This window comes from Myotis daubentonii, chromosome 15 (assembly GCF_963259705.1).
Source record: "Myotis daubentonii chromosome 15, mMyoDau2.1, whole genome shotgun sequence".
In the NCBI taxonomy this organism is placed as follows: domain Eukaryota; kingdom Metazoa; phylum Chordata; class Mammalia; order Chiroptera; family Vespertilionidae; genus Myotis; species Myotis daubentonii.
In genome coordinates this window covers 21,278,763-21,305,144 of record NC_081854.1, presented here as the reverse complement: position 1 = coordinate 21,305,144, position 26,382 = coordinate 21,278,763, and the positions used below count along the sequence as shown (strand labels likewise).

The 26,382-nt window shown below is 45.0% G+C and overlaps 1 protein-coding gene and 1 pseudogene across 1 annotated transcript; both read left to right on the top strand.

The window, feature by feature from the left end:
- The first annotated feature begins 383 nt into the window (after positions 1–383).
- Positions 384–2,780, top strand: LGALS7B (galectin 7B). Its single transcript, XM_059666647.1, has 4 exons — positions 384–561; positions 962–1,050; positions 1,802–2,003; positions 2,658–2,780. The coding sequence occupies exons 1-4, from the start codon at positions 547–549 to the stop codon at positions 2,769–2,771; spliced, it is 420 nt and encodes a 139-aa protein (XP_059522630.1). The 5' UTR covers positions 384–546; the 3' UTR covers positions 2,772–2,780.
- A 423-nt stretch (positions 2,781–3,203) lies between these two features.
- On the top strand, positions 3,204–5,810 carry LOC132217184 (cyclin-dependent kinase inhibitor 3-like; annotated as a pseudogene).
- The last annotated feature ends 20,572 nt before the right edge of the window (positions 5,811–26,382 follow it).

Genomic DNA, 26,382 nt, shown 5'->3' with positions numbered 1-26,382 from the left:
GTGCAGCTGCCCATCCTCTGTCCCCAAGGCACTGGCTCCACCAGCACCTGGGGAGCCTCCTGTGTGGTGAGGGGGGTGGGGAGTGCCTGGGAAGCCTGGGGGTGGGGGGGGAGGTGTGGACCAGGTGCTGAGTCTGGCTGTCTCCACCCAAAGTTTCCACTCTCCGTCTGGAGCAGCCTCTTCACCTGTAGGAGGGCTGCTAGGTTGTAGGAGGGGTTTCTGCCTAGTTCCCCCACCCTTCCTATTCCTTGACTTCAGAGCCACCTTTCAGCATTCCCCCCACCCCACCCCACCCTTCCCAGCCTGGATTTCTCTAGAGTGTTGGGCTATGGCGGCTGGAAAAGGGCCTGGATGGAGGGAAGGGTGAGAGGCCCCAGGAAGAGGGTGCTGGGCCACCCTGGCCCCAGGGCCAGGGTCTGTGCCAGGTGTGGGTGGTGGATTTGGAAAGACATGGGGTGAGTCATCAGGCCCAGCCACACCTGCTTTCAACTTAAGGTCCCAGCAGCCATTCCTGACACCACCATTGTCTGTCCCACCGTCCCAGCCATGGCAGGGAGCTCTGTGAGTGTTCTAGGGTCTGAGGGTTGGGGGGCCTTGGACCCAAGGTTGCACCAGCCTAGGGGAGGGGCTGGGGCCTGCCTGAAGTCTGCTGTTTCAGAGGAGAAAGTGGGTGGTCGGTCAGCTGTGCTGTGAAGTGTCCGGAGGCTGCCTTTTGGGGGGACCCACCCATCCCCATCCCGATGCTCCCATGTCCCCTTGGCTTCTCTCCCTGAATATTTTTCTGTTAATCCTGAGTGCTTCCCTTAACAACTCTGTGTCTGACTCTCTGCTTCCCTCTGTGCCTTTCTCCTCTCTGATTGTGCTGGTCTGGGTCCTGGTGGTTTGCTACCTGGGGTGACCCATCTGTCTCACCCCCTTGGTACCCCGGTTCACTCATGCCCTCCCACTCGGACTCTTGCAGAACGTGCCACACAAGACCTCGTTGCCCGAGGGTGTCAGAGTGGGCACCGTGATGAGAATTCGTGGTGTTGTCCCCGACAAGGCTCGCAGGTGAGACTCCAGTGGGACCCAGTTTCCAGAGGTAAGGGGTGGGGATGCGCGGAGGCCTCAGCCCAGCTGGCTCTGACTTCTTACAGCCCAGAGGTGAGGGCCCCAGGGCCACCTTTGCCCACCAGGGTTTGGAATCCCCAGGCCATTACCAACCTTTGGAATCTGGTGTTCCCACAAATGTGTCCCCTGATTTTGGAGGCGGGTCCCTAAGAATCTGTGGGTTCCAAGACCATTTCAGGCCTCCTACCTATAGTTCTAGGACCTCCAAACGGAGTCACCAGGAACTCTGGGAGTGTGTCCTGTGATTGGATGCATCCTGGGCATCCGAGAGCCTAAGCAATCAATTGTATGGCTTCCTGGGACTTGGGTGCCTGTGACCACTGGGTCCCTGGCAGTCTTCCCAGCCCTCTGGGAACCGGGGGCATCCTGGGAATCATGAGCACCCTGGCCATCAGCACCACAACTCCTTGCCAACTCCCAGGCTCTGTGGGAATGAAGGCAACCCAGGCCACAGCATCACAGTCCTTGCTGGGTGATGTGTGTGCAGCAAGTTGTTTGGCCTGCCTGGCATCTGGGTTCCCTGTTCCAGTCCACAGCCCCTCCCTCTGTGGGGTGTGACATACTCAGGTCCCTGTAAACTTGCGTTTGTTCAATGGCGAGTCTTAATTCATTGGCCCTTGGCCTTGGTCTGGGTGCTTCATGGCTCTTGACATCTCCTCCTGGCCACTCCCCACCCCCTTCCCTTCCCCAGGTTTCACGTGAACCTGCTGTGCAGCGAGGAGGAGGGCGCTGAGGCTGCGCTGCATTTCAACCCCCGGCTGGACGAGTCCACAGTGGTCTTCAACACCAAGGAGCGCGGCGGCTGGGGCCAGGAGGAGCGCGGCCACGGTCTTCCCTTTCAGCGCGGGCAGCCCTTCGACGTGCTCCTCATCGCCACGGAAGAGGGTTTCAAGGTGTGTCTCTGCCACAGGGATGGGCACCGGGATCACATCCCTCCTGGGGCTGGGCAAGGCCAGCCAGGCCCTTGGTGGAGGGGGGAGCAAAGGCGTGGACAGAGCTGGGCAGGTGTCCTCAGTCTCTCTCCCTCCCGTGGTGCCCGCTCCTGGCGTCTGCAGGGCACGTATGTGCAGGGACAAGGGCAAAGCGAGCAAGAATGTAGTGCCCGGAGCGCGGGTGACCCCCGCAGAGGCTGGCCCCACTTCCACCCCAGACCCCGCTCCCTGCTCATTGGCACCTGAGGTCGGGCCTCCGTGACAGGGGCGGGGATGGGCTGGGAGACAGGGCACAGGCACACGTCCCGGAGGGAGCGGTCGCTGCAGACCCCCCACCGCCCGCCGCTCGCCACTTTAAATCTGCGCGTCCGGAGCGAGGCAGCGGCCGCCGGGTCCGCGCTAACAACATGCACTCCGACACCCACAAAGCACTCGGGTGCCCACTGGCCCCTCGTGGCACCCTCGGGACAAGGGGTTAGGTTAGAAGGAACATCCGCCCACCTCCCGTCGGGGCCCTGGGTTCCGCGGTTGCCGAGGTCACCGGGCGCGGGCGGGAGTGGGAAGAAGCCCGCGGTGGCCCCGGCAACCTGAGTGAAGCGCCTTCCGGCCCCGCAGGCGGTGGTGGGCGACGCGGAGATCCACCACTTCCGCTACCGCATCCCGCCGGCGCGCGTGCGGCTGCTGGAGGTGGGCGGGGACCTGCAGCTGGAGTCGGTGAAGGTCTTCTGAGCCGCCGGAGCCTGGAGCCTGGAGCCTGGAGCTGATGGCAATAAAGTCTTCGCCCCTCATCTGGGCGCCTGCACGGCGTGTGTCAGTGTTTCCTTCCCGAGGGCGGGAAGCAGTTCAGATCGGAGCGCACGGGCTGGGGGCGCACCGCGACCGCGGGGAAGGCGGGGCGGGGCGGGGGCGGATCCGGGTTGGATCTGGGAGGCTGGTGCCTTCTGATGGCCGTGGAGGGTGCGATCTGCTGGGGGGTTCGCCGGTCTCGCAGCTGCACTTTGCAGAGCAGAAGGTGGGCAGCTATGACCTGGTGGAGTTTTGAGGGTCTCAAGCCTTTCCTGGTGCCCTCTCTACGGATCTAAGGGAGCTGTCCCTCTGCGGACAGGGGAAGGGACCCCATAGGCCTGCTCCGTCGGAGACCCGAGCTCCGGGAGGTGGAGCATGCAGTGTCTCCGGCCCCGTCACCTACCCTCGGGCCCCCACCTCTCCGTGCTTCCCGGGCCTCAGGTGCCTAGAGACGCTCGGGCGGGGCGGGGCTGGGGAGCGGATGGGGCGTCACCGGCCTCCCATCTGCCCCTTCCCCCCAGGCTGACTTGTACGGAGGTGCCCTGCGACGGGGCGGGACGCGAAGGGCAGGGCTCCTGGGTCCCCGCGGGTTGTTGTGCCCCACGCCCATTCTCTTTCCCCTCGGCTGCCCCAAGTGGTTCTGGACGGGAAGGGGAGCGTGTGCTCATGGGCGGAAGCCCAGCTCACCCCGCCGGCCAAGCGGGTGATGATCTAGGGTCAGGGGGTCCTTGAGTCACCACCAAATGGCCTCGGGAGTCGGCTGAGGGTAGCGAGCGCCCTGAGCCTGGCGCCCCCCCCCGCCCCCCCCCCCCCCCGCGTGCGTCTGGCCTGTGCGTGGAGCCCCGCACAGTGTGTCGGGCCGGTGCTCGGAAACGTCCGGTTCATGGGGCTGCAGGCCAGGAACCCGCTCACCCAACAGACCTCTCCCTTCTCTGGTGGCCAGCGAGGCCTCTGGTTTCTTTCTTTCTTTCTTTCTTTCTCTCTTTCTTTCTTTCTTTCTCTCTTTCTTTCTCTCTTTCTTTCTTTCTTTCTTTCTTTCTTTCTTTCTTTCTTTCTTTCTTTCTTTCTTTCTTTTCTCTCTCTTTCTTTTCTTTCTTTCTTTCTTTTCTCCTTCTTTCTTTTCTTTCTTTCTTTCTTTCTTTCTTTCTTTCTTTCTTTCTTTCTTTCTTTCTTTCTTTCTTTCTTTCTTTCTTTCTTTCTTTCTTCCTTCCTTCCTTCCTTCCTTCCTTCCTTCCTTCCTTCCCTCCTTCCTTCCTTCTTTTTCTTTCTTTCTTTCCTTTTTCTTTTTCTTTTTAGCGGAAGCAAAGTTTATTGAGAGAAGCCAGTCCTGGAAAAGGTGCAGCTGGGGTTCCAGGAGAGTGAGCAGCAGTTCCGCGTCCGGAGCTCCCGGCCCATGTTGCGGTCCGCGTAGCTCGGCCTCCCAAGCGAACCAGAGCCGGTTCGTCCCGGTGCAGAGTCCCCCGCGGCCATAAGCCACTTGGGCGGGGCTGGCGCCCCGACGGGGAACCTCCGGAACCCACTGCGCCCCCGAGGGAGCTTGCAGTCTGGTTTCTGACTCAACCTGAACCCGAGGGCCGGGTGGTGGGGAGACCAGGCCGGCTGCAGGACCCGACGCTTCTTAGAACCCGTTTTTCTGCCCCGTGGGCTGAAGCCACCCACACATGCGGCCCTGCAGAGTACATCCCTGGATGGGCCGAGGAATGAGGTTGTTAACCTAAAAACAAAAAATTTAGAAAAGGTGAAAACGAAAGGGCAATAAACATTTGAGATCACAGAATGGCAGTTGGGGGCATAGATCTGCTTAGAAACCCAAATGGTGTCCTGATTTTAGGGTGAAGGCAAGGGGGTTTTATGAGAAAAAGGAAAGGAAATAATTACATGAACAGAAGAAAGGAATGTCCATTGGTGCTAGCAAGCTAAGTTACTCTTTAGCTATCCATACATGGCTAGTTACTGATTATAAAGAAAGTCCATAATATCAGGATGTCTGTTTTTCTGTTAGCTTTCCGAATGATTGTTTGTACGACAGTGTTGGTTTGGCCCAGTCCAAAGGTTATCCTGCCTGTTCAAACATTTCAAAGGTTCAGGGAGTGAGGCTGCGAGGCAGTCCTCTGCAAGGGCTGCTCTGGCTCCACTTTAAAATGGCTCCACAGCGGGACTGGTGGGGGCGGGGGGGGGCATTGCGGCTCATCAAAATTGAAATATACACAGGGTGGGGGAAGTAGGTTATTGAAAATGAACAGACTCCAATTTCTATATCAGGGCTACCCCTGTCACGAGTGAATTGTTCTCAGTTTCTTGGTTTATGTACTTTTCCAGGTTGTAAATTTAAAGATATTAGAAGAGATACCCAAAAAGATACAGAAGAACTAGAGTTTTGATACACAAAACATATTTGTTTTCTGCACCAGAGGGTAACTGTGAAAATACAGAGTCCCAAACCTTTTGGACTTCTACCAGCAGCATGGCATTGTTTCTCATCATCCTGTCCCAGATGGAGGGACTCCTGACAGAGCCAGCTACTGTGAAATAGTGGAGGAGCTTCCACTCTCTCTTAAAAATAATTTAAAAAACCATAAGGCCCGACCCATATGGCTCACTGGACTGAGCATCACCCCATGCACCAAGAGGTCACTGGTTGGATTCCTGGGTAGGGCGCATGCCTCCCCACAGTAAGGGACGTGCAACAATGTGTCTCTTTCATCTATGTTTCCATCTCTCTCTTCCTCTCCCTCCCCCCCCCCCCTCTCAAAAAATAACCAAAAAACCACAATGGAAGACTTGGGAGATCTTGTCTTAGCCACTTGTCTCATACTATATCTGTCTGACACAGTATCTCCACAGCAAGCCATAGACAGCCCATGATGATCTGGAGCAATACAGACCATAAAGCAATATGATTATCTTCATGAGTTCCAGGACAAGCTCGCTGCACATCTATCATCACGAGTCACTATCAATGTCTGTATTGAGATTTTTTAAAAAAGAATTTTGAATTAACTCAAATTTGAGTTGCCTAACACACTTTACTAACTTGTTATCAACTTGATTGTAAATGCATGTGTGAAGTGCCCAGCCGTAATGGATCAGTTGGTTGAGCATTGTACTGTGCACCGAAAGGTTGCCAGTTCGATTCCCAGTCAGGGCACATACCCAGGTTGCTGTCTGATCCCTAGTCTGGGCATGTACAAAGACAGCTGATTTATGTTTCTCTCTCACATTGATATTTCTCCCCCCCCCCCCACACACACACCCCCCGCACCTCTCTCTAAGCATGTCTTCAGGTGAGGATTTAAAAAAAAGTATATGTGAAGATATTCCTAAAGCTTTTATTGACACACACACAAAAAAGGCTCCATTTCTGGGTCACCTCTTCCAGTGGAAAACCTGACAAAGTCTGAAATCCCCTGGTCCTCCAGGATTTGTTGCTGAATAGCTTAGTTTTTACTTTTTTTATTTGTCAACTATTATAAAATGTATTTTTTAATTTTTGTAAAGCCGTTTGTACATATACAAATTTCAGAAGTATGCAGCGTAAAGTACAGTTATTGGCACAACTGATAAAAGTGGTTGCGGTCCTTGGATTCGCTGGTGATGATTCATCCTATTGATTTCCTGATTTTCACCATTGCCTTACAGTGGACACGAGGGAGAATGTTCTTATTTGTAAAAAATACACTATAAAGCCTTTGACGATTATCAGAAAGCCTATTCACCTTATTCTCAATGGATGTAGGAGGTAAATGTGGGTTTTTGTTAATCCTCACTGGAGGATATTTTTTCCATTGATTTTGAAAGAGAGAGAGAGAGAGAGAGAGAGAGGGAGAGAGAGAAATGTTGATTGGTTGCCTCCTGCATGAGCCTCCACCCGGGAAGGGGATCGAACCTGCAACCCAGGCAAGTGCTCTTGGCAGGAACCGAACCCGAGGCCCTTCAGTGCGCAGGCCGACACTCTAACCACTGACCCCCTGAGCCACACTGACCAGAATGTTTGTACTACAGTTACAGCATTTTTATTTCAAAATAAATTTTAAAATATTATGTATATGCAAAAGAAAGTCCTCCTTTATGAGAGTAAACTACTGTTACCTATGTCTTCATTTCTTGTGTATCTTTCAAAAAATCTTCTGTAAACACACGCATATGCAGTTTCCTTGCCCTCATTGCATAAGTGGTAGCATCCTCACCCACTGGCCTCATTTGTGTCACTTAGCAAATCTGTGTCTGACTTCAGTCACTTTGCTGGCTGCCCAATGTTCCATCGCAAGGAGGAACAGCACGAAAGTGGTGCTGTCACAGCATCTGCTACAACCAAACTATGCTTCCGTGAGCATCCTGGGGCCTACGTCAGCCTATAGCTTTTACCCTTTTTATAACCTCCTTTCTGATTATAAGATGTATGTATGCTTATTCAGAATTTTGAATAACAAAATTAAAATCAGCCCCAATTTCACGATCCAGGTAATAGTCACTCTTAGTATGTGTGTGTTTCCTTCTAGCCCTTTTTTTTCTATAACAGTTCATATATACTATACATTTGGGGGGAAACTGAAATATATACAAGATGGGGGAAAGTAGGTTTACCGTTGCTTGTATAAAAATAATTCAATAATTAATAAAAATAATACAAGAATAAACTCAGATTTGCATATTCAGAACTATAAACCTACTTTTACCCCACCCTGTATATGTTTTGCAAATATATATGTGCAAATATATACAACTATATTTCCATATATGAATACATACATATATATCTCAATAGCTAACATTTCCTGAGTCCTACGATGTTAGCCACTGTGCTAATCATTCTTTCAATCCTTAACATGACTCTCTGAGGTAGATATTCTTATTTTGCAGAGGAGGCATCTGATGCACAAGATTAAGGGACCTGTTCAGGGTCACACATCACACAGATGGTGGAGCAGGACCAGACCTGGTGAATGTGATCCAGAGCTTAGGGTCTAAACCCCTAGGAAATCGAGGGGTGTTTGTTTGTTTTTAATTGATTTTTAGAAAGGGAGGAAAGGGGAGAGAGAGAAACACCGATATGAGAGATATACATGGGTCAGTTGCCTCCCATACATGCTCCAATGAGGATGAACCTGCAACCTAGGCATGTGCCCTGATGGGGAATCGCACCCAACAACCTTGCAGTGCAGGGAGGAACCTGCAACAAACTGACCACACCGGCCAGGGCTGTTTTTGGTTTCTTTCTTTTTTTTTAAATTTATCTTTATGATTTCAGAGAGGAAGGGAGAGGGAGAGATAGAAACATCAATGATGAGAGAGAATCATTGATAATCTGCCTCCTGCACACCCCCTACTAGGGATCGAGCCCACAACCCCGGCATGTGTCCTGACCAGAATTGAACCCGTGACTCTTCAGTCCGCAGGCCAACGCTCTATCCACTGAGCCAAACTGGCTAGGGCTGGTTTCTTAATATGAACTTCACTGAGGTGTAATATACATATAATAAATTCCACCCTTTACAGTCCATGAATTTTGATAAATGCATACGGTGTGTGCCCAGCATCACTGTCAGGGAGAGGACATTTCCATCAGCCCTGCCTACCCACGCCCTGCGCACCTGGCAGCCGCTGACCTGCTCTCTGTCACCATGAAGCGGTTTTTCCTGCTCTCAATTTTTGTGTAAAACAAGGGTCCATGCTCTTTTCTGTCTGGCTCCTTTCTTTCAACAGAATGTTTTTGAGGTTCCTTCATGGTTTGCATGTATGTAAGTCATTCCTTTCTGTCTGAGTAGTAACCCATCCGATGGCCACACCACCATTTGTTTATCCAGTCACCTGTTGGTGGGCATATGAGTTGTTTCCAGAGTTTGGTGACTATGAATTAAGACGGTATGAACAAGTTGTTGTGGGGACGTATGTTTTGATTTGTTTTGGGTAAATTCCCAGGAGCTGAGTTGCTGGGTCATGTGGTCAGTGTGTGCTTAACTTTATAAGAAACTGCCCACTGTTCCTCAGTGTGGTGAAACCATTCTGCATTTGCACCTCAATGTATGAAAGTTACATCACACCCTCACCAATTGGTAGTATTGTCAGATGTCTGCTTGTTTGTTCACTTCAACTTTAGCCATTCTAGTGGATGTGAATTGTCATCTCATTGTGGTTTTAATTGGCATTTTCCTGTAAGTGCTGATGCTTACTGGCATTTGCACATTCTCTTTGTAAAATGTCTGTTCAAATTGTTTGCCAGTTTTTATTGGACTGTTAATTGTCTTCTTTTTAAAGAATATTTTTTATTGATTTCAGAGAGGAAGAAAGAGGGTGAATTAGAAACATCAATGATGAGAAAGAATCATTGATCAGCTGCTCCTGTATGCCTCATACAAGTCCGCAACCCGGACATGTGCCCTGACTGGGAATCAAACTGTGACCTCACTGAGTCACACCAGCCAGGCTAGTTGTCTTCTTATTGGGCTAGGAGTTCTTTCTTTCTTTAACTTACAGATTTACAAACTTGCTGTTATAAACACATTTATTTATATAAATCTTTATTGTTGAAAATATTACATATGTCTTCTCCCCCCCCCCCTTGACGTCCTCCAGCCCTTCCCCATCCCCCACCCCAGGCCTTTACCACCCTGTGTCCATGGCTTATACATACATTCATACAAGTTCTTTGGTTGAGCACCTCTCACCCACCCACCCTCCCCCACCTTCCCTCTGAGATTCCACACTCTGTTCCATGCTTCCATGTCTCTGGATCCACTCCATTCAGCAGTTTATTTTGTTACTTAGACTCCACATGTGAGTGTAATCAAGTGATATTTGCCTTTCTCTGACGGACTCATTTAACTCAGCATGATACTCTCCAGGTCCCTCCATGCTGTCTCAAAGGCTGAGATTCTTCTTTTTTCTTGCTGCATAGTATTCCATTATGTAAATGTACCACAGCTTTTTTATCACTCATCTACTGATGGGCACTTGGGCTGTTTCCAGATCTTAGCTATTGTAAATTGTGCTGCTAAGAACATAGGGCTGCATACATTCTTTTGGATTGTTGCTTCAGGTTTCTTCGGGTATTTTCCTAGAAGTGGGATCACTAGGTCAAATGGCAGTCCCATATTTATTTATATTTTTAATATATTTTTTATTGAATTCAGAGAAGAAAGGAGAGGGAGATAGAAACATCAATGATGAGAGAGAATCATTGAATGGCTGCCTCCTGCACGCCCCTCACTGGGGACCGAGCCCACAACCCAGGCATATGCCTTCGACTGGAATCGAACCCGGGACCCTTCAGTCCACAGGCTGACACTCTATCCACTGAGCCAAACCAGCCATATTTAAATTTTGAAGAAACTCCATACTGTTTTCCATAATGGTTGCACCAGTCTGCATCCCCACCAGCAGTGCACTAGGGTTCTTTTCTCCACATCCTCGTCAGCACTTTGCATTTGTTGATTTGTTGATGGTAGCCATTCTGACAGGTGTGTGGTGATATCTCATTGTCATTTTAATTTGCGTCTCACTGATGATCAGTGACTTTGAGCATTTTTTCATATGTCTCTTGGCCATCTGTATATCCACTTTGGAGAAGTGTCTATTTAGGTCTTTTGCCCATTTTTTTATTGTATTGTTTGTCTTCCTTTTGTTAAGTTGTATGAGTTCCTTATATATTTTGGATATTAACCCTTTATCACATGTATCATTGCCAAATATGTTCTTCCATACAGTGGGCTTCCTTTTAGGTTTGTTGATGGTTTCTTTTGCTGTGCAGAAGCTTTTTAGTTTGATGTAGTCCATTGTTTATTTTTTCTTAGTTTCCTTTGCCCTTGACAGTGGTCGGCAAGCTGCGGCTTGCGAGCCACATGTGGCTCTTTGGCCCCTTGAGTGTGGCTCTTCCTAAGCCTTAGGAGTACCCTAATTAAGTTAATAACAATGTACCTACCTATATAGTTTAAGTTTAAAAAAATTGGCTCTCAAAAGAAATTTCAATCGTTGTACTGTTGATATTTGGCTCTGTTGACTAATGAGTTTGCCGACCACTGCCCTAGGAGATATATCTGTAAACATATTGCTACAAGAGATGTCTGATTTTGCTGCCTATGGTTTCTTCTACAGTTTTTATGGTTTCACAACTTACATTTAAGTCTTTTATCCATTTTGAGTTTATTCTCATGTATGTTGTAAGTTGGTGGTCTAATCTCCCTTTTTTTTTTTTTTTACATGTATCTGTCCAATTTTCCCAACACCATTTATTGAAGAGACTCTCCTGACTCCATTATATGTTCTTGCCTCCTTTGTCAAATACTAATTGAGTATAATGGCTTGGGTTGATTTCTGGGTTCTCTGTTCTGTTCCATTGATCTAGTATATGCTTGTTCTTGTGTCAGTACCAGGCTGTTTTAATTTTGGTGACTTTGTAGTATAACTTCATATCTGGTATTGTGATTCCTCCAACTTCGTTCTTTCTCAAGATTGCTAAGGCTATTTGGGGTCTTTTTTTGGTTCCATATAAATCTTTGGAGTATTTGTTCTAGATCTGTGAAATATGCTGTAGATATTTTAATAGGGATTGCATTGAATCTGTAGATTTCCTTAGGTAATATGGACATTTTAATTATGTAAATTCTATCAATCCATGAACACAATATATTCTTCCGCTTGCTTATATCTTCCTCTATCTCTTTTTTTCAATGTCCTATAGTTTTCTAAGTACAAGTCTTTTGCCTCCTTGCTTAAGTTTATTCTTAAATATCTTAAATTTTTGTTGCAATAGTAAATGGGATTGTGAGTTTAGTTTCTCGTTCTGAGAATTCATTGTTGGTTTGTAAAAAAGCCATTGATTTTTGGGTGTTGAATTTGTATCCTGCTACAAATTAATTGCCAAATTAATTTATTAAATCTTGTCGGGTTTTTTGGTGGAGTCATTAGGGTTTTCTTTCTTTTTTAAAAAAAATATATTTTATTGATTTTTTACAGAGAGGAAGGGAGAGGGATAGAGTGTTAGAAACATCGATGAGAGAGAAACATCAATCAGCTGCCTCCTGCACATCCCCAACTGGGAATGTGCCTGCAACCAAGGTACATGCCCTTGACCAGAATCGAACCTGGGACCCTTCAGTCCGCAGGCCGACTCTCTATCCCAGTGATGGTGAACCTATGACATACGTGTCAGAGGTGACACGCTAACTCATTTTTTTGGTTGATTTTTCTTTGTTAAATGGCATTTAAATATATAAAATAAATATCAAAAATATAAATCTTTGTTTTACTATGGTTGCAAATATCAAAAAATTTCTATATGTGACACGGCACCAGAGTTAAGTTAGGGTTTTTCAAAATGCTGACACGCCGAGCTCAAAAGGTTCGCCATCACTGCTCTATCCACTGAGCCAAACCAGTTAGGGCTCATTAGGGTTTTATATGTACTTCCTCCTTTCCAATTTGAATGCCTTTTATTTCTTCTTCTTGTCTGATTGCTGTGGCTACAACTTCAAGTACTATGTTGAAAAAGAGTGGTGAAAGCAGACATCCCTTCTTGTTCCTGTTCTTAGGGGAAATGGTTTTAGTTTTTGCCCATTGAGTATGATGTTCGATGTAAGTTTGTCATATATGGCCCTTATCATGTTGAGATATGCTCCCTCTATTCCCACTTTTCTGAGAATTTTTATAAAAAATGGGTGTTGGATTTTGTTGAATGCTTTTTCTGCATCTATTCATGTGATCATGTGATTTTTGTCTTTCAATTTTTTTATGTGATGTATCACATTTATTGACTTGCAAATATTGTACCATCCTTGCATCCCTGAAATAAATCCCAATTGGTTATGGTGTATGATCTTTTTATTATATTGCTGGATCCAATTTGCTAATATTTTGTTGAGGATTTTAGCATCTATGTTCATCAGGAATATTGGCCTGTAATTCTCTTTCTTTGTAGTGTCTTTATATGGTTTTGGAATTAGGATAATGCTGGTCTCATAAGAGAGCTTGGAAGTGTTCTTTCCTCTTGGATTTTTTGGATTTGTTTGAGGAGTATAGGTGTTAGTTCTGCATTGAATGTTTGGTAATACTCTTCTGTGAAGCCATCCAGACCTGGGCTTTTGTTTCCTGGAAGTTTTTTTTTTATTACTGCTTCAATTTTATCAGTTGTTACTGGCCTATTCAGTTTTCCTGATTCTTCCTGGTTCTGCTTTGGGAGTATATTTTTCTAGGAATTTTTCCTTTTCATCCATATTGTCCACCTTGTTGGCATATAGTTGTTTGTAGTATTTTCTTACAATCCTTTATATTTCTGTGGTGTAAATTGCTACTTCACCACTTTTGTTTCTAATTTTATTTGTTTGGGTCCTCTCTCTTTGTTTTGTTTCTTGATGAGTCTGGCTAATGGTTCATCAATCTTATTTATCTTTTCAAAGAACCAGCTCTTGGTTTTATTAAATTTTTTTTCACTTTCTATGTCATTTATTTCTACCCAATCTTTATTATTTCCTTCCTTCTACTTACTCTGGGCTTTTCTTCAAAAAACAACTAAAGATGGAACGGACATCATCCAGAACCATAGGAAGGCTGGCTGAGTGGAAATTCTACAACTAGGAAGAAAGAGAATATCATACCCAGACTCAGAGGAGGCGCAGTGCTGAAGTGAAATACTCAGGTACGGAGTGCACGCGAGCGGGCTGGCGGCGGAGGGCTCGGTTGTTGTTTTTAATCGGGAGGGAGTTTCAGACTCTGAGCTCCAGATCTGGGCGAGTCTCTAGGGACCCAGACTCAAACGGGAGAAGCGGGACTGTCTGGCTTCGGTCGGAACTTGAAGGCAGCTTTCTCTCCGAGGTTTGCAGCAGTTGCTGGGACTCTGTGAGGCAGAGCCCCTAGGGATGGAACTGAGAGCAGCCATAACTGCTTGCTCCGCCCGCCCTGTAGATCCCCAGGGACCCGCCCCGCCCAAGCCCTGCGCAGAGCCATTTGCCGAATAGCCTCAGGCAAATGCTAGATTAGCACTGCCCTAGAGATCCAGGACAGAAGCTATCCCACTGCAGACACAGCTGACTCTCATAGCCAGTTAGCCTGGAGGTCAAATCACCCCCACTATTGCCGACAACAATCAAGGCTTAACTACAACAAGACTGCGCACAAAAACCACTAGGGGGTGCACCAAGAAAGCATAAAAAATGCAGAGACAAAGAAACAGGACAAAATTGTCCATGGAGGATATAGAGTTCAGAACCACACTTTTTTTTTTTTAAATATATTTTATTGATTTTTCACAGAGAGGAAGGGAGAGAGATAGAGAGTTAGAAACATCGATGAGAGAGAAACATCGATCAGCTGCCTCCTGCACATCTCCCACCGGGGACGCGCCTGCAACCCAGGCACATGCCCTTGACCGGAATCGAACCCGGGACCCCTAAGTCCGCAGGCCGACGCTCTATCCACTGAGCCAAACCAGTTTCGGCCAGAACCACACTTTTAAGGTCTCTCAAGAACTGTCTAAAAGCCGCCGATAAATGCAGTGAGATACTCAAGACATCTAATGAGACCCTCGATGTTGTGATAAAGAACCAACTAGAAATTAAGCATACACTGACTGAAATAAAGAATATTATACAGACACCCAACAGCAGACCAGAGGAGCGCAAGAATCAAGTCAAAGATTCGAAATGCGAAGAAGCAAAAAACACCCAACTGGAAAAGCAAAATGAAAAAAGAATCCAAAAATACGAAGATAATGTAAGGAGCCTCTGGGACAGCTTCAAGCGTACCAACATCAGAATTATAGGGGTGCCAGAAGATGAGAGAGAGCAAGATATTGAAAACCTATTTGAAGAAATAATGACAGAAAACTTCCCCCACCTGGTGAGAGAAATAGACTTACAGGTCCAGGAAGCGCAGAGAACCCCAAACAAAAGGAATCCAAAGAGGACCACACCAAGACACATCATAATTAAAATGCCAAGAGCAAAAGACAAAGAGAGAATCTTAAAAGCAGCAAGAGAAAGAAACTCAGTTACCTACAAGGGAATACCCATACGACTGTCAGCTGATTTCTCAACAGAAACTTTGCAGGCCAGAAGGGAATGGCAAGAAATATTCAAAGTGATGAATACCAAGAACCTACAACCAAGATTACTTTATCCAGCAAAGCTATCATTCAGAACTGAAGGTCAGATAAAGAGCTTCACAGATAAGGAAAAGCTAAAGGAGTTCATCACCACCAAACCAGTATTATATGAAATGCTGAAAGGTATCTTTTAAGAAGAGGAAGAAGAAGAAAAAGGTAAAGATACAAATTATTAACAGCAAATATGCATCTATCAACAAGTGAATCTAAGAATCAAGTGAATAAATAATCTGGTGATCATAATAGAATCAGGGACATAGAAAGGGAATGGACTGACTATTCTTGGGGAGGGAAAGGGGTGTGGGAGACGCGGGAAGAGACTGGACAAAAATCGTGCACCTATGGATGAGGACAGTGGGTGGGGAGTGAGGGCGGAGGGTGGGGCGGGAACTGGGAGGAGGGGAGTTTTGGGGGGAAAAAAGAGGAACAAATGTAATAATCTGAACAATAAAGATTTAATAAAAAACACACATAATATCTCAAGAAAATTTATTTTAAATATGATAATGTTACATGCAATAAGCACCAATTATTCAAGACAAATGATCTAATCTATCTATCTATATATATAAAGAGCCAGGGTCCGTAATGTCAAAAATGACCAAATGGACAACCAAACACTGGAGGTCAGTCCTGCAGTCAGTGCTGGGTCACCGTGGAGACCCAGCACTGACTGCTGCCAGTGCAGGTGCAGCGACCCAGCACTGACTGCCAAGGGGGCTGCGGATCAGGCCAAGAGAGAGGCCTGGACAGAGGTCTGATCCACAGCCTCTGTGGCAGCTATTGATCAGCCCTTGCCTTTCTTTCTCTCTGGGCCTCACCAGCAGCCACGGGGGCTGCTGATCAGCCCTGACCCCCTGATCAGGCCCAGAGATAGGCCTAGAGATGCTGACTGGCATAGAAACTGACCAATCAGAACCAAATCTGGGTGAACTACGAGGAGCCAATGGCTGCCTAGGAGGCAGAGCTTTTGACACTGACTGGCATAGAAACCGACCAATCAGAACCAAATCTGGGTGAAGTGCGAGGAGCCAATGGCTGCCTAGGAGGTGGAGGTTTTGACGCTGAGTGGCATAGAAACCAACCAATTGGAACCAAATCTGTGTGTACTGCAAGGAGTCAATGGCTGCCTAGGAGGCGGAGCTTTTGATTCTGACTGGCATAGAAACTGACCAATCAGAACCAAATCAGGGTGAACTGCAAAGGCAGAACCTAAGGTGGGAGCTGAGGAGGGTTTTTTTTTTTCTTTAATTTCTTTATTGGTTAAGGTATTACAAATGTGTCCTCATCCCCCCATTAACCCCCAACCTCCCCCCCCCACTCAGGCTCTCACCCCCCTGTTGTCCGTGTCCATTGGTTTGGCTTATATGCATGCATACAAGTCCTTTAGTTGATCTCTTTCCCTTACCCCCACCCTCCCCTACTTTCCCTCTGGGGATTGATAGTTTGATCACTGTTTCTCTGTCTTTGGATCTGTCCCTGTTCATCAGTCTATGTTTTTCATTATATTCCACAAATGAGTGAGATCACGTGGTATTTATCTTTCTCTGACTGGCTTATTTCACTTAGCATAATGCTCTCCAGTTCCATCCATGCTGTTGCAAATAGCAAGAGTTCCTTCTTTTTTACCGCAGCGTAGTATTCCACTGTGTAGATGTACCACAGTTTTTTAATCCACTCATCTGCTGATGGGCACTTAGGCTGTTTCCAAATATTAGCTATGGTGAATTGAGCTGCTACGAACATAAGGGTGCATATATCCTTTCTGATTGGTGTTTCTGGCTTCTTGGGATATATTCTTAGAAGTGGGATCACAGTGACTGCACCATTTTGCATTCCCACCAGCAGTGCAGAAGGGTTCCTTTTTCTCCACATCCTCTCCAACACTTGTTGTTTGTTGATTTGTTGATGATAGACATTCTGGCAGGTGTGAGATGATACTGCATTGTCGTTTTGATTTGCATCTCTCATATAATTAGTGACTTTGAGCATGTTTTCATATGTATCTCGGCCTTCTGTATGTCCTCTTTTGAAAAGTGTCTATCTAGGTCCATTGCCCATTTTTTGATTGGATTGTTTATCTTCCTATTGTTAGGTTGCATGAGTTCCCTGTAAATGTTGGAGATTAAACCCTTATTGGTGATATCATTGACAAATATGTTCTCCCATGCACTGGGCCTTCCTGTTGTTTTGTTGATGGTTTCCTTTGCTGTGCAAAAGCTTTTTATTTTGCTGTAGTCCCATTTGTTTATTTTCTCTTTAGTTTCCATTGCCTTAGGAGCAGTATCAGAGAAGAAACTCCTTCGGCATATGTTTGCAATTTCGCTGCCTGTGGATTCCTCTAGTATTTTTACGGTTTCCCATCTTGTTTAAGTCTTTTATCCATTTTGAGTTTATTTTTGTGTATGGTGTGAGTTGGTGGTATAGTTTCATCTTTTTGCATGTCGCTGTTCAATTTTCCCAGCACCATTTATTGAAGAAACTGTCTTGACTCCATTGTATGCTCTTGCCTCCTTTGTCAAATATTAATTGGGCATAGTGGTTTGGGTCAATTTCTGGGCTCTCTATTCTATTCCATTGATCTATATGTCTGTTCTTGTGCCACTCATCTGCTGATGGGCACTTAGGCTCTTTACAAATCTTAGCTATGGTAAATTGTGCTGCTATGAACATAGGGATGCATATATCCTTTCTGATTGGTGTTTCTGATTTCTTGGGATATATTCCTAGAAGTGGGATTACTGGGTCCAATGGGAGTTCCATTTTTAATTTTTTGAGGAAACTCCATACAGTTTTCCACAGTGGTTGCACCAGTCTGCATTCCCACCAGCAGTGCACAAGGATTCCTTTTTCTCCGCAACCTTGCCAGCACTTGTAGTTCATTGATATGTTGATGATAGCCATTCTGACAGGTGTGAGATGATACCTCATTATTGTTTTGATTTGCGTCTCTTGGATGATTAGCGACTTTGAGCACGTTTTCATATATCTTTTTTTTAATATATATATATATATATATATATATATATATATATATATATATATATATTTTATTGATTTTTTACAGAGAGGAAGGGAGAGGGACAGAGAGGTAGAAACATCGATGAGAGAGAAACATTGATCAGCTGCCTCCTGCACACTTTCCACTGGATGTGCCGGCAACCAAGGTACATGCCCTTGACTAGAATCGAACCTGGGACCCTTGAGTCTGCAGGCTGACGCTCTATCCACTAAGCCAAACCGGTTAGGGCACGTTTTCATATATCTTTTGGCCTTCTTTATGTTCTCTTATGAAAAGTGTCTATTTTGGTCCCTTGCCCATTTTTTGATTGGATTGTTTATCTTCCTTTTGTTAAGTAGTATGAGTTCCCTGTAAATGTTGGAGATTAAACCCTTATTGGAGATAACATTGGCAAATATGTTCTCCCATGTAGTAGACTTTCTTGTTGTTTTGTTGATGGTTTCTTTTGCTGTGCAGAAGCTTTTTATTTTTCTGTAGTCCCATTTGTTTATTTTCTCCTTAGTTTCCATTGCCCTAGGAGCTATATCAGTAAAGATATTGCTTCAACATATGTCTGCTATTTTGCTGCCAATGGATTCTTCTAAATTTTTATGGTTTCCCGTCTTATGTTTAAGTCCTTTATCCATTTTGAGTTTATTTTTGTGTATGGTGTAAGTTGGTGGTCTAGTTTCATTTTTTTGCATGTATCTGTCCAATTTTGCCAATACCATTTATTGAAAAGACTATCTTGACTCCATTGTATGCTCTTGCCTCCTTTGTCAAATATTAATTGAGCATAATGTCTTGGGTCGATTTCTGGGTTCTCTGTTTGGTTCCATTGGTCTATATGTCTGTTCTTGTGCCAATACCAGGCAGTTTTGAGAACAGTGGCTTTGTAATATAGCTAGATATCTGGTATTGTGATCCCTCCAACTTTGTTCTTCTTTCTTCTTTGCTTCAGCTAATCGGGGTCTTTTTTTATTATTATTAAATCTTTATTGTTCAGAATATTACAGTTGTTCCTCCCTCCCCCAATAGATCCCCTCCACCCAGTTCCCACTCCACCCTCTGCCCTTACCCCCCCCCCCCGGCACTGTCCTCATCCATAGGTGTACGATTTTTTCCCAGTCTCTTCCCGCACCCCCCCACACCCCTTTCCCCCCGAGAATTGTCAGTCCACTCCCTGATTCCATTATATTCACCAGTTTATTCTGTTCATCAGATTATTTATTCACTTGATTTTTAGATTCACTTGTTGATAGATATGTATTTGTTGTTCATAATTTTTATCTTTACCTTTTTCTTCTTCCTTTTCTTAAAGAATACCTTTCAGCATTTCATATAATACTGGTTTGGTGGTGATGAATTCCTTTAGCTTTTTCTTGTCTGTGAAGCTCTTTATCTGACCTTCAATTCTGAATGATAGCTTTGCTGGATAAAGTAATCTTGGTTGTAGGTACTTTCTATTCATCACTTTGAAAATTTCTTGCCACTCCCTTCTGGCCTGCATAGTTTCTATTGAGAAATCAGCTGACAGTCATATAGGTACTCTCTTGTAGGTAACTAACTGTTTTTCTCTTGGTGCTTTTAAGATTCTCTCTTTGTCTTTTGCTCTTGGCATTTTAATTATGATGTGTCTTGGTGTGGGACTCTTTGGATTCCTTTTGTTTGGGGTTATCTGTGCTTCCTGGACTTGTAAGTCTATTTCTTTCACCAGGTAGGGGAAGTTTTCTGTTATTATTTCTTCAAATAGGTTTTTAATATCCTGCTCTCTCTCTTCTTCTGGCACCCCCATAATTTGGATGTTGATACGCTTGAAGTTGTCCCAGAGGCTCCTTACACTATCTTCATACTTTTGGATTCTTTTTTCTTTTTGTTTTTCCGGTTGGGTGTTTTTTGCTTCTTCGTATTTCAAATCTTTGACTTGATTCTTGCGATCCTCTAGTCTGCTGTTGGATCTCTGTATAATATTCTTTATTTCAGTCAGTGTATGCTTAATTTCTAGTTGGTCATTTTTCATATCCTTGAGGGTCTCACTAGATTTATCGAGGATCTCACTAAATTTATCGGCTGTTTCTAGAAAATTCTTGAAAAACCTTATAACCGTGGTTTTGAACTCTATATCCAGTAGTTTGCTTTCCTCCATTTCTGTCACTTGTGATCTGTTTCTTTGTCTCCGCATTTTGGCTGCTTCCCTGTGTTGATAGAGTGGCTTTGTGTGCTAGGTGTCCTATAGGGCCCAGTGGCTCAGCCTCCCCAATTACCTGAGGTGGACACTCTTGGTGCACCCTTTCGTGGGCTTTGTGCACAGTCTTGTTGTAGTTAAGCCTTGATTGTTGTAGGTATCACTGTGAGAATCAGCTGTGTCTATGGTGGGAGAACTTCTGTGCTGGAGACACCCTTATTGGGCAAGACTTGCTTCAGTGGGGCTTTGGTGCACACTGAGTCTGCCCCCTGAGTGTGTCCCTTATGGATCTGAGGAGTTGTAGTTTGGATGGTCCCACTCTGACCACTGGGTACACTGGCTCTTGGATCTCTAAGGAGGTGCTAATTTAGCCTCTGCCTGAGGCTACCCAGCAGGAGCTATGGAGAGATCTGCAGATTCCTCTTCTTTGTTTGGGGTTTGGAGGTGCCCAGATGAGGCCCAACTGTGAAGCAATGCAAGCTGCCATGGGGCCTTGGGCCTTCTTTTGGATGTTCTGGGTCTCTCTGACCCAGCTGCAGTTGTTAGGTAATTTTAGATTGCAAAGGGCCAGGTCATTCATATGCAAAAGCCTCTGCTTGCAGCTTGGGTGGTGCGGGGGTCTCAGGGAATCAACAGGGCAGAGCAAATAGCTATGGCTGATCCTCAGCCCTGCCCTAAGAGACCCCGGGTCTCAATGTCCCGCGGTAATTACTGCAAGCACCTCTGAGAGAAAGTCGCCCTTGAGTTCCCCCCTGATGCCAGACAGTCCAGTTTCTCTCCGTATGAGTCTGGGTCCCCAGAGACTTGCCCGGAATTGGAGTTCAGAGCAGTCAGGAGCTTGAGACTCCCTCCTGATTGAAATAGACAACCGCGTCCTTAGTTGCCAGCCCTTTCCGCATGCGCCTCCGTACCTCTGCTCTTTACTTCTGCACCTCCTCTGAATCTCAGTGTGCTTTTCTCTTTCCTTCTAGTTGTAGAATTTCCACTCAGCCAGCCTTCCTGTGGTTCTGGATGATGTCTGTTTTGTCTTTTAGTTGTATTTTTGAAGTGGTTGTGTGAAGCAGCAGTTTCTGGTGTTTACCTATGCCGCCATCTTGGTTTCTCTTGGGGTCTTTTTATTCCAGATGAATTTTTGGAGAGTTTGTTCTAGGTCTGTGAAATATTCTGTTGATATCTTAATGGGGATTGCATTGAATCTATAGATTGCTTTGGGTAGTATGGACATTTTAATGATGTTGATTCTACCAATCCATGAACACAATATATTCTTCCATTTGTTTATGTCTTCTTCTCTTTTTTCAACGTCCTGTAGTTTTCCGAGTACACGTCTTTTACCTCCTTAGTTAAGTTTATTCCTAGGTATTGTAATTTTTTCGGTGCAATGGTAAATGGGATTTTTTTTTTAGTTTCTCTTTCTGTGAGTTCATTATTGGTGTATAAAAAACCCCTAGATATCTGGGTGTTAATTTTGTATCCTGCTACATTGCCAAATTCATTTATTAAGTCTAGTAGTTTTTTGATGGAGTCTTTGGGGTTTTCTATGTACAATATCATGTCATCTGCGAATTATGACAATTTTACTTCTTCTTTTCCGAGTTGGATGCCTTTTATTTTTTTTCTTGTCTGATCACTATGGCTATCACTTACAGTACTATGTTGAACAGGAGTAGTGAGAGTGGGCATCCCTGTCTTGTTCCTGTTCTTAGGGGGAATGGTTTTAGTTTTTTCCCACTGAGTACGATGTTCACTGTAGGTTTGTCATATATGGTCTTTATCATGTTGAGATATGCTCCCTCGATACCCACTTTGCTGAGAATTTTTATAAAAAATGGGTGTTGGATTTTGTCAAATGCTTTTTCTGTGTCTGTGATTTTTGTCTTTCAATTTGTTTATGTGATGTATCACGTTTATTGATTTGCGAATATTGTACCAGCCTTGCATCCCTGGAATAAACCCCTGTTGATCATGGTGTATGATCTTTTTAATGTAATGCTGGATGTGATTTGCTAATATTTTGTCGAGGATTTTAGCATCTATGTTCATCAGGGATATTGGCCTGTAATTCTCTTTCTTTGTAGTGTCTTTATCTGGTTTTGGAATTAGGGTAATGCTGGCCTCATAAAAAAGAGTTTGTAAGTATTCCTTCCTCTTGGATTTTTTGGAATAGTTTGAGGGGTATAGGTGTTGGTTGTTTCTTTGAATATTTGGAAAAACTCTTTTGTGAAGCCATCTCAACCTGGGCTTTTGTTTGGTGGGAGTTTTTTGGTTATTGTTTCTATTTCATCGGTTGTTATTGGCCTATTCAGGTTTTTTGATTCTTCCTTGTGCCAGGCCAGCACAGCCAAGGGTTCAGTGAGCCTGAGGGGGGACAGCGAAGGATTTAGAAAAGACAGACAAAGAGAATAAGCTGGGTCTAGGTGGATCTCCTGTACCTGGCTGAGGCCACAGAGAGGGATCCAGAGGGCAAGCTGAGCCTTTATTTTATAGCCAGAGGTAAACAAGGTAGTGGTCACCATAGTTACAATGTTCTTGTGAGTTTCACTTGTTTTGGCAGCACTTGCTGCACCTGCCACAGCCCATTAGCTACCCAGATAGGATCTAGGGAGCGTCATAAGGTCAAGCCTAATTATGCTAAGTGAGCTGTGCCCTCTAAGCTGGGACTTGTTTGTGGCTTTGCCAACAGGTCAGTCTGAGGCTTAACCCTAAAGCCGCTCCCTACACTTCCTGATTCAGTTTTGGGAGATTATATTTTTCTAGGAATTTGTCTATTTCATCCACATGTCCAGCTTGTTGGTATATAGTTGTTCATAGTATTTTCTTACAATCCTTTGTATTTCTGTGGTGTCCATGGTTACTTCTCCACTTTCATTTCTGATTTAATTTATTTGGGTCCTCTCTCTTTGTTTCTTGATGAGTCTGGATAATGGTTTATCAATTTTGTTTATCCTTTCAAAGAGCCAGCTCTTGGTTTCATTGATATTTTTGTATTGTTATTTTAGTCTCCATGTTATTTATTTTTGCTCTAATCTTTTTTATTTCCTTTCTTCTACTTACTCTGGGCTTTTCTTGTTGTTCTCTTTCTAGTTCTTTAAGTTGTAGGATTAAAGAGTTTATTGCTGATTTTTCTTGTTTTTTGAGGTATGCCATTAGTGCTATGAACTTCCCTCTCAGGACTGCTTTTGTGGTGTCCCAGAGGTTTTGGATTGTTGTATGTTCATTTTTACTTATTTCCAAGAAGTTTTATATTTCTTTCTTGATCTCATTGGTAACCCGTTCATATATATATATCTAGCCCTAACTGGTTTGGCTCAGTGGATAGAGTGTCGGCCTGTGGACTGAAGGGTCCCAGGTTCTATTCCAGTCAAAGGCATGTACCTTGGTTGCAGGCACATCTCCAGTGCGGGGTGTGCAGGAGCCAGCGGATCGATGTTTCTCTCTCATCTATGTTTCTAACTCTCTATCCCTCTCCCTTCCTCTCTGTAAAAAATTAATAAAATATATTTTAAAAAAATAAAAAATAAATAAAAGCCTAAGTGACCATTATGACTGAACAACCGGAACGACCAGTCAACCAGTTGCTATGACACGCACTGACAACCAGAGGGCAGCGCTCAACGTAGGAGCTGCCCCCCAGTGGTCAGTGCACTCCCGCAGGGGGAGCACCACTCAGCCAGAAGCCGGGCTCACAGCTAGTGTGCACTGCTGCAACGGCAGCAGCCTCTCCTGACTCCGCAGCAGCACTACCAAGTGGCGGCGGTGGTGGCAGGTGCAGCAGACCGAGATGAGCGCGAGCAGTTTGGTGCCAGCTTGAACTCCTCCTGGCCGCCTGCCACTTGGTGTGTTGCTACATCCCTTGGGGGATGTCCAACTGCTGGTTCGGGCCCGACCCCCACAGGGCAGGTGGGGATCGGGCCCGAACCAGCAGTTGGACCTCCACCAAGGGGTCCCAGATTGTGAGAGGGTGCAGGCCAGTTGAGGGACACCCCCCCCCTCATGCACGAATCTGTGCACCGGGCCTCTAGTTGTTTAACATGCTCTTTAGCCCTCATGTATTTGAATGTTTTGAGGTGTTTTCACTGTAGTTAATTTCTAATTTCATTCCACTGTGCTCTGAGAAGATGCTTGATATGATTTCAATCTTCTTGAAGTTGTAGAGACTTGTTTTGTGTCCTACCATGAGGTCTATCTTGTAAATGATCTATTTGCTCTTGAGAAGAATGTATATTCTGCTGCATTGGGGTGAAATGTCCTCGAAATGTCAATTAAATTTATCTGATCCATTGTGTCCTTTAGAGTCACTGTTTCCTTGTTAAGTTTTTGCCGGGAAGATTTGTCCAGGGAAATCAGAGGTGTGTTAAAGTCCCCTACTATGACTGTATTGTTGTCAATCTAGAAGTTTTTATATGTATTTAGGTGCACCTATACTGGATGCATAAATGTTTATCAGGGTTATATCCTCTTGTTGGATAGATCCCTTTAGTATTATGTAGTGACCTTTGTTGTCTCTTGTGATGGCTTTCATTTTAAAGTCTATTTTGTCAGATATGAGTATTGCTACTCCAGCTTTTTTTTCTTTTCCATTTGCTTAGAAAATTTTTTTCCATCCCTTCACTTTCATTCTGTGTGTCTTTTGTTTTGAGGTGGGTCTCTTGTAGACAGCATATAGTTAGGTCATGTTTTTGTATCCATTCAGCTACCCTACACCTTTTGATTGGATCATTTAATCCATTTACATTTAGGGTTATTATTGAGAGGTACTTATTTATAGACATTTTAATTCTGTATTCTCTCTCTGGCTAGTTTTCTTTCTCTGTTTCTTCTTCTCAGCAATCCCTTACAGCAATTCATTTAGCATTTCTTTTTTTTTTTTATAAAGAATTTTTTTAATATATTTTATTGATTTTTTACAGAGAGGAAGGGAGAGAGATAGAGAGCCAGAAACATCGATGAGAGAGAAACATCGATCAGCTGCCTCCCGCACATCTCTCACTGGGGATATGCCCGCAACCCAGGTACATGCCCTTGACCGGAATCCAACCTGGGACCTTCCAGTCCGCAGGCCGACGCTCTATCCACTGAGCCAAACTGGCTTCGGCCATTTAGCATTTCTTGTAATGCTGACTTGGTGGTGATGAACTCCTTTAGACTGTTTTTTTTTTTTGTCTGTGAAGATCTTTATTTGACCGTCTATTTTGAATGATAGGCTTGCTGGATATTGTAATCTTGGTCTCACATCCTTGCTTTTCATTACCTTCAGTACTTCATGCCATTCCCTTCTGGCCTGTAGAGTTTCTGATGAGAAATCAGGTGTCTCCCCCCCAGGCAAGGCAGATGTCTAAGTGGGAAAGATGTCCTCCTGCCTGAGGGAATGACTCAGCCCAGGAAACTTGGGGTGTCTGCCTTCTGAGCTCTATCCCCCGAATCCCCAGTCCTGGGTTCTACTCTCACAGCTCCAGTCCACTTCACCCTCCAGAGCACAAGGTGGGTGGCTCCACAGGGAATTTTGTGTGTTGGCCCTTTAAGAGGGTGCCCGAACTTTCAGCTGCCACTCCCTGGCAGACAGCACCCCACTGCTTTCCACAGCCAGATGTTATGTGGGGACCCTCCTCAGTTTGGTGCTCTCTGCTGGGGAGCCCAGCTTCGGGATTGGATCCCAGAGTTCTCAGTGGCATCCCCCCACAGCTGAGATATCTCTCTGGGACTTCAGGTGCTGTCTGTGGGTGCCCGGCCAGCCCTTTCAAGCCTCCGCCCCTCCTACCAGTCTCTATGCCTCCACCTTCGGTTCTTGGGTATCAGGGTTCTCTCCTGTGAGTTTTCTGTTGATTATTCAGGAAGCCTTTCCACATTTCAGCTGTAATTCCAGCTTGTTCCTGGGAGCATGTCTGTGCCTGTCTTATTGTTCTCTTTCTAATTGTTTAAGTTGTAGTGTTAAATAGTTTATTATTAATTTCTCTTATTTTTTTGAGGTAGGCCTGTAGTGCTATAGACTTCCCTCTCAGGATTGCTTTTGCTGTGTACCGGAGATTTTGGTTGTTGTGTGTTCATTTTCATTTTTTTTTCCATTTTTATTTCTTTGTTGATCTCATTGGTAACTCATTCATTGTTTAATAACATGCTATTTAGCCTCCATGTGCTTGAATGATTGGGGGTATTTTTACTGTAGTTGATTTCTAATTTCATTCCACTGTGCTCTGAGAAGATGCTTGATATGATTTCAATCTTCTTGAACTTGTAGAGACTTGTTTTGTGTCCTACCATGAGGTCTATCTTTGTA

What these genes read in the sequence shown, in the direction of transcription:
- LGALS7B (XM_059666647.1), top strand. An exon ending in GTCCCCGACAAGGCTCGCAG is followed by an intron (nt 1,051 to 1,801) that starts GTGAGACTCCAG and finishes TCCCTTCCCCAG; the next exon opens with GTTTCACGTGAACCTGCTGT. An exon ending in CCACGGAAGAGGGTTTCAAG is followed by an intron (nt 2,004 to 2,657) that starts GTGTGTCTCTGC and finishes CCGGCCCCGCAG; the next exon opens with GCGGTGGTGGGCGACGCGGA.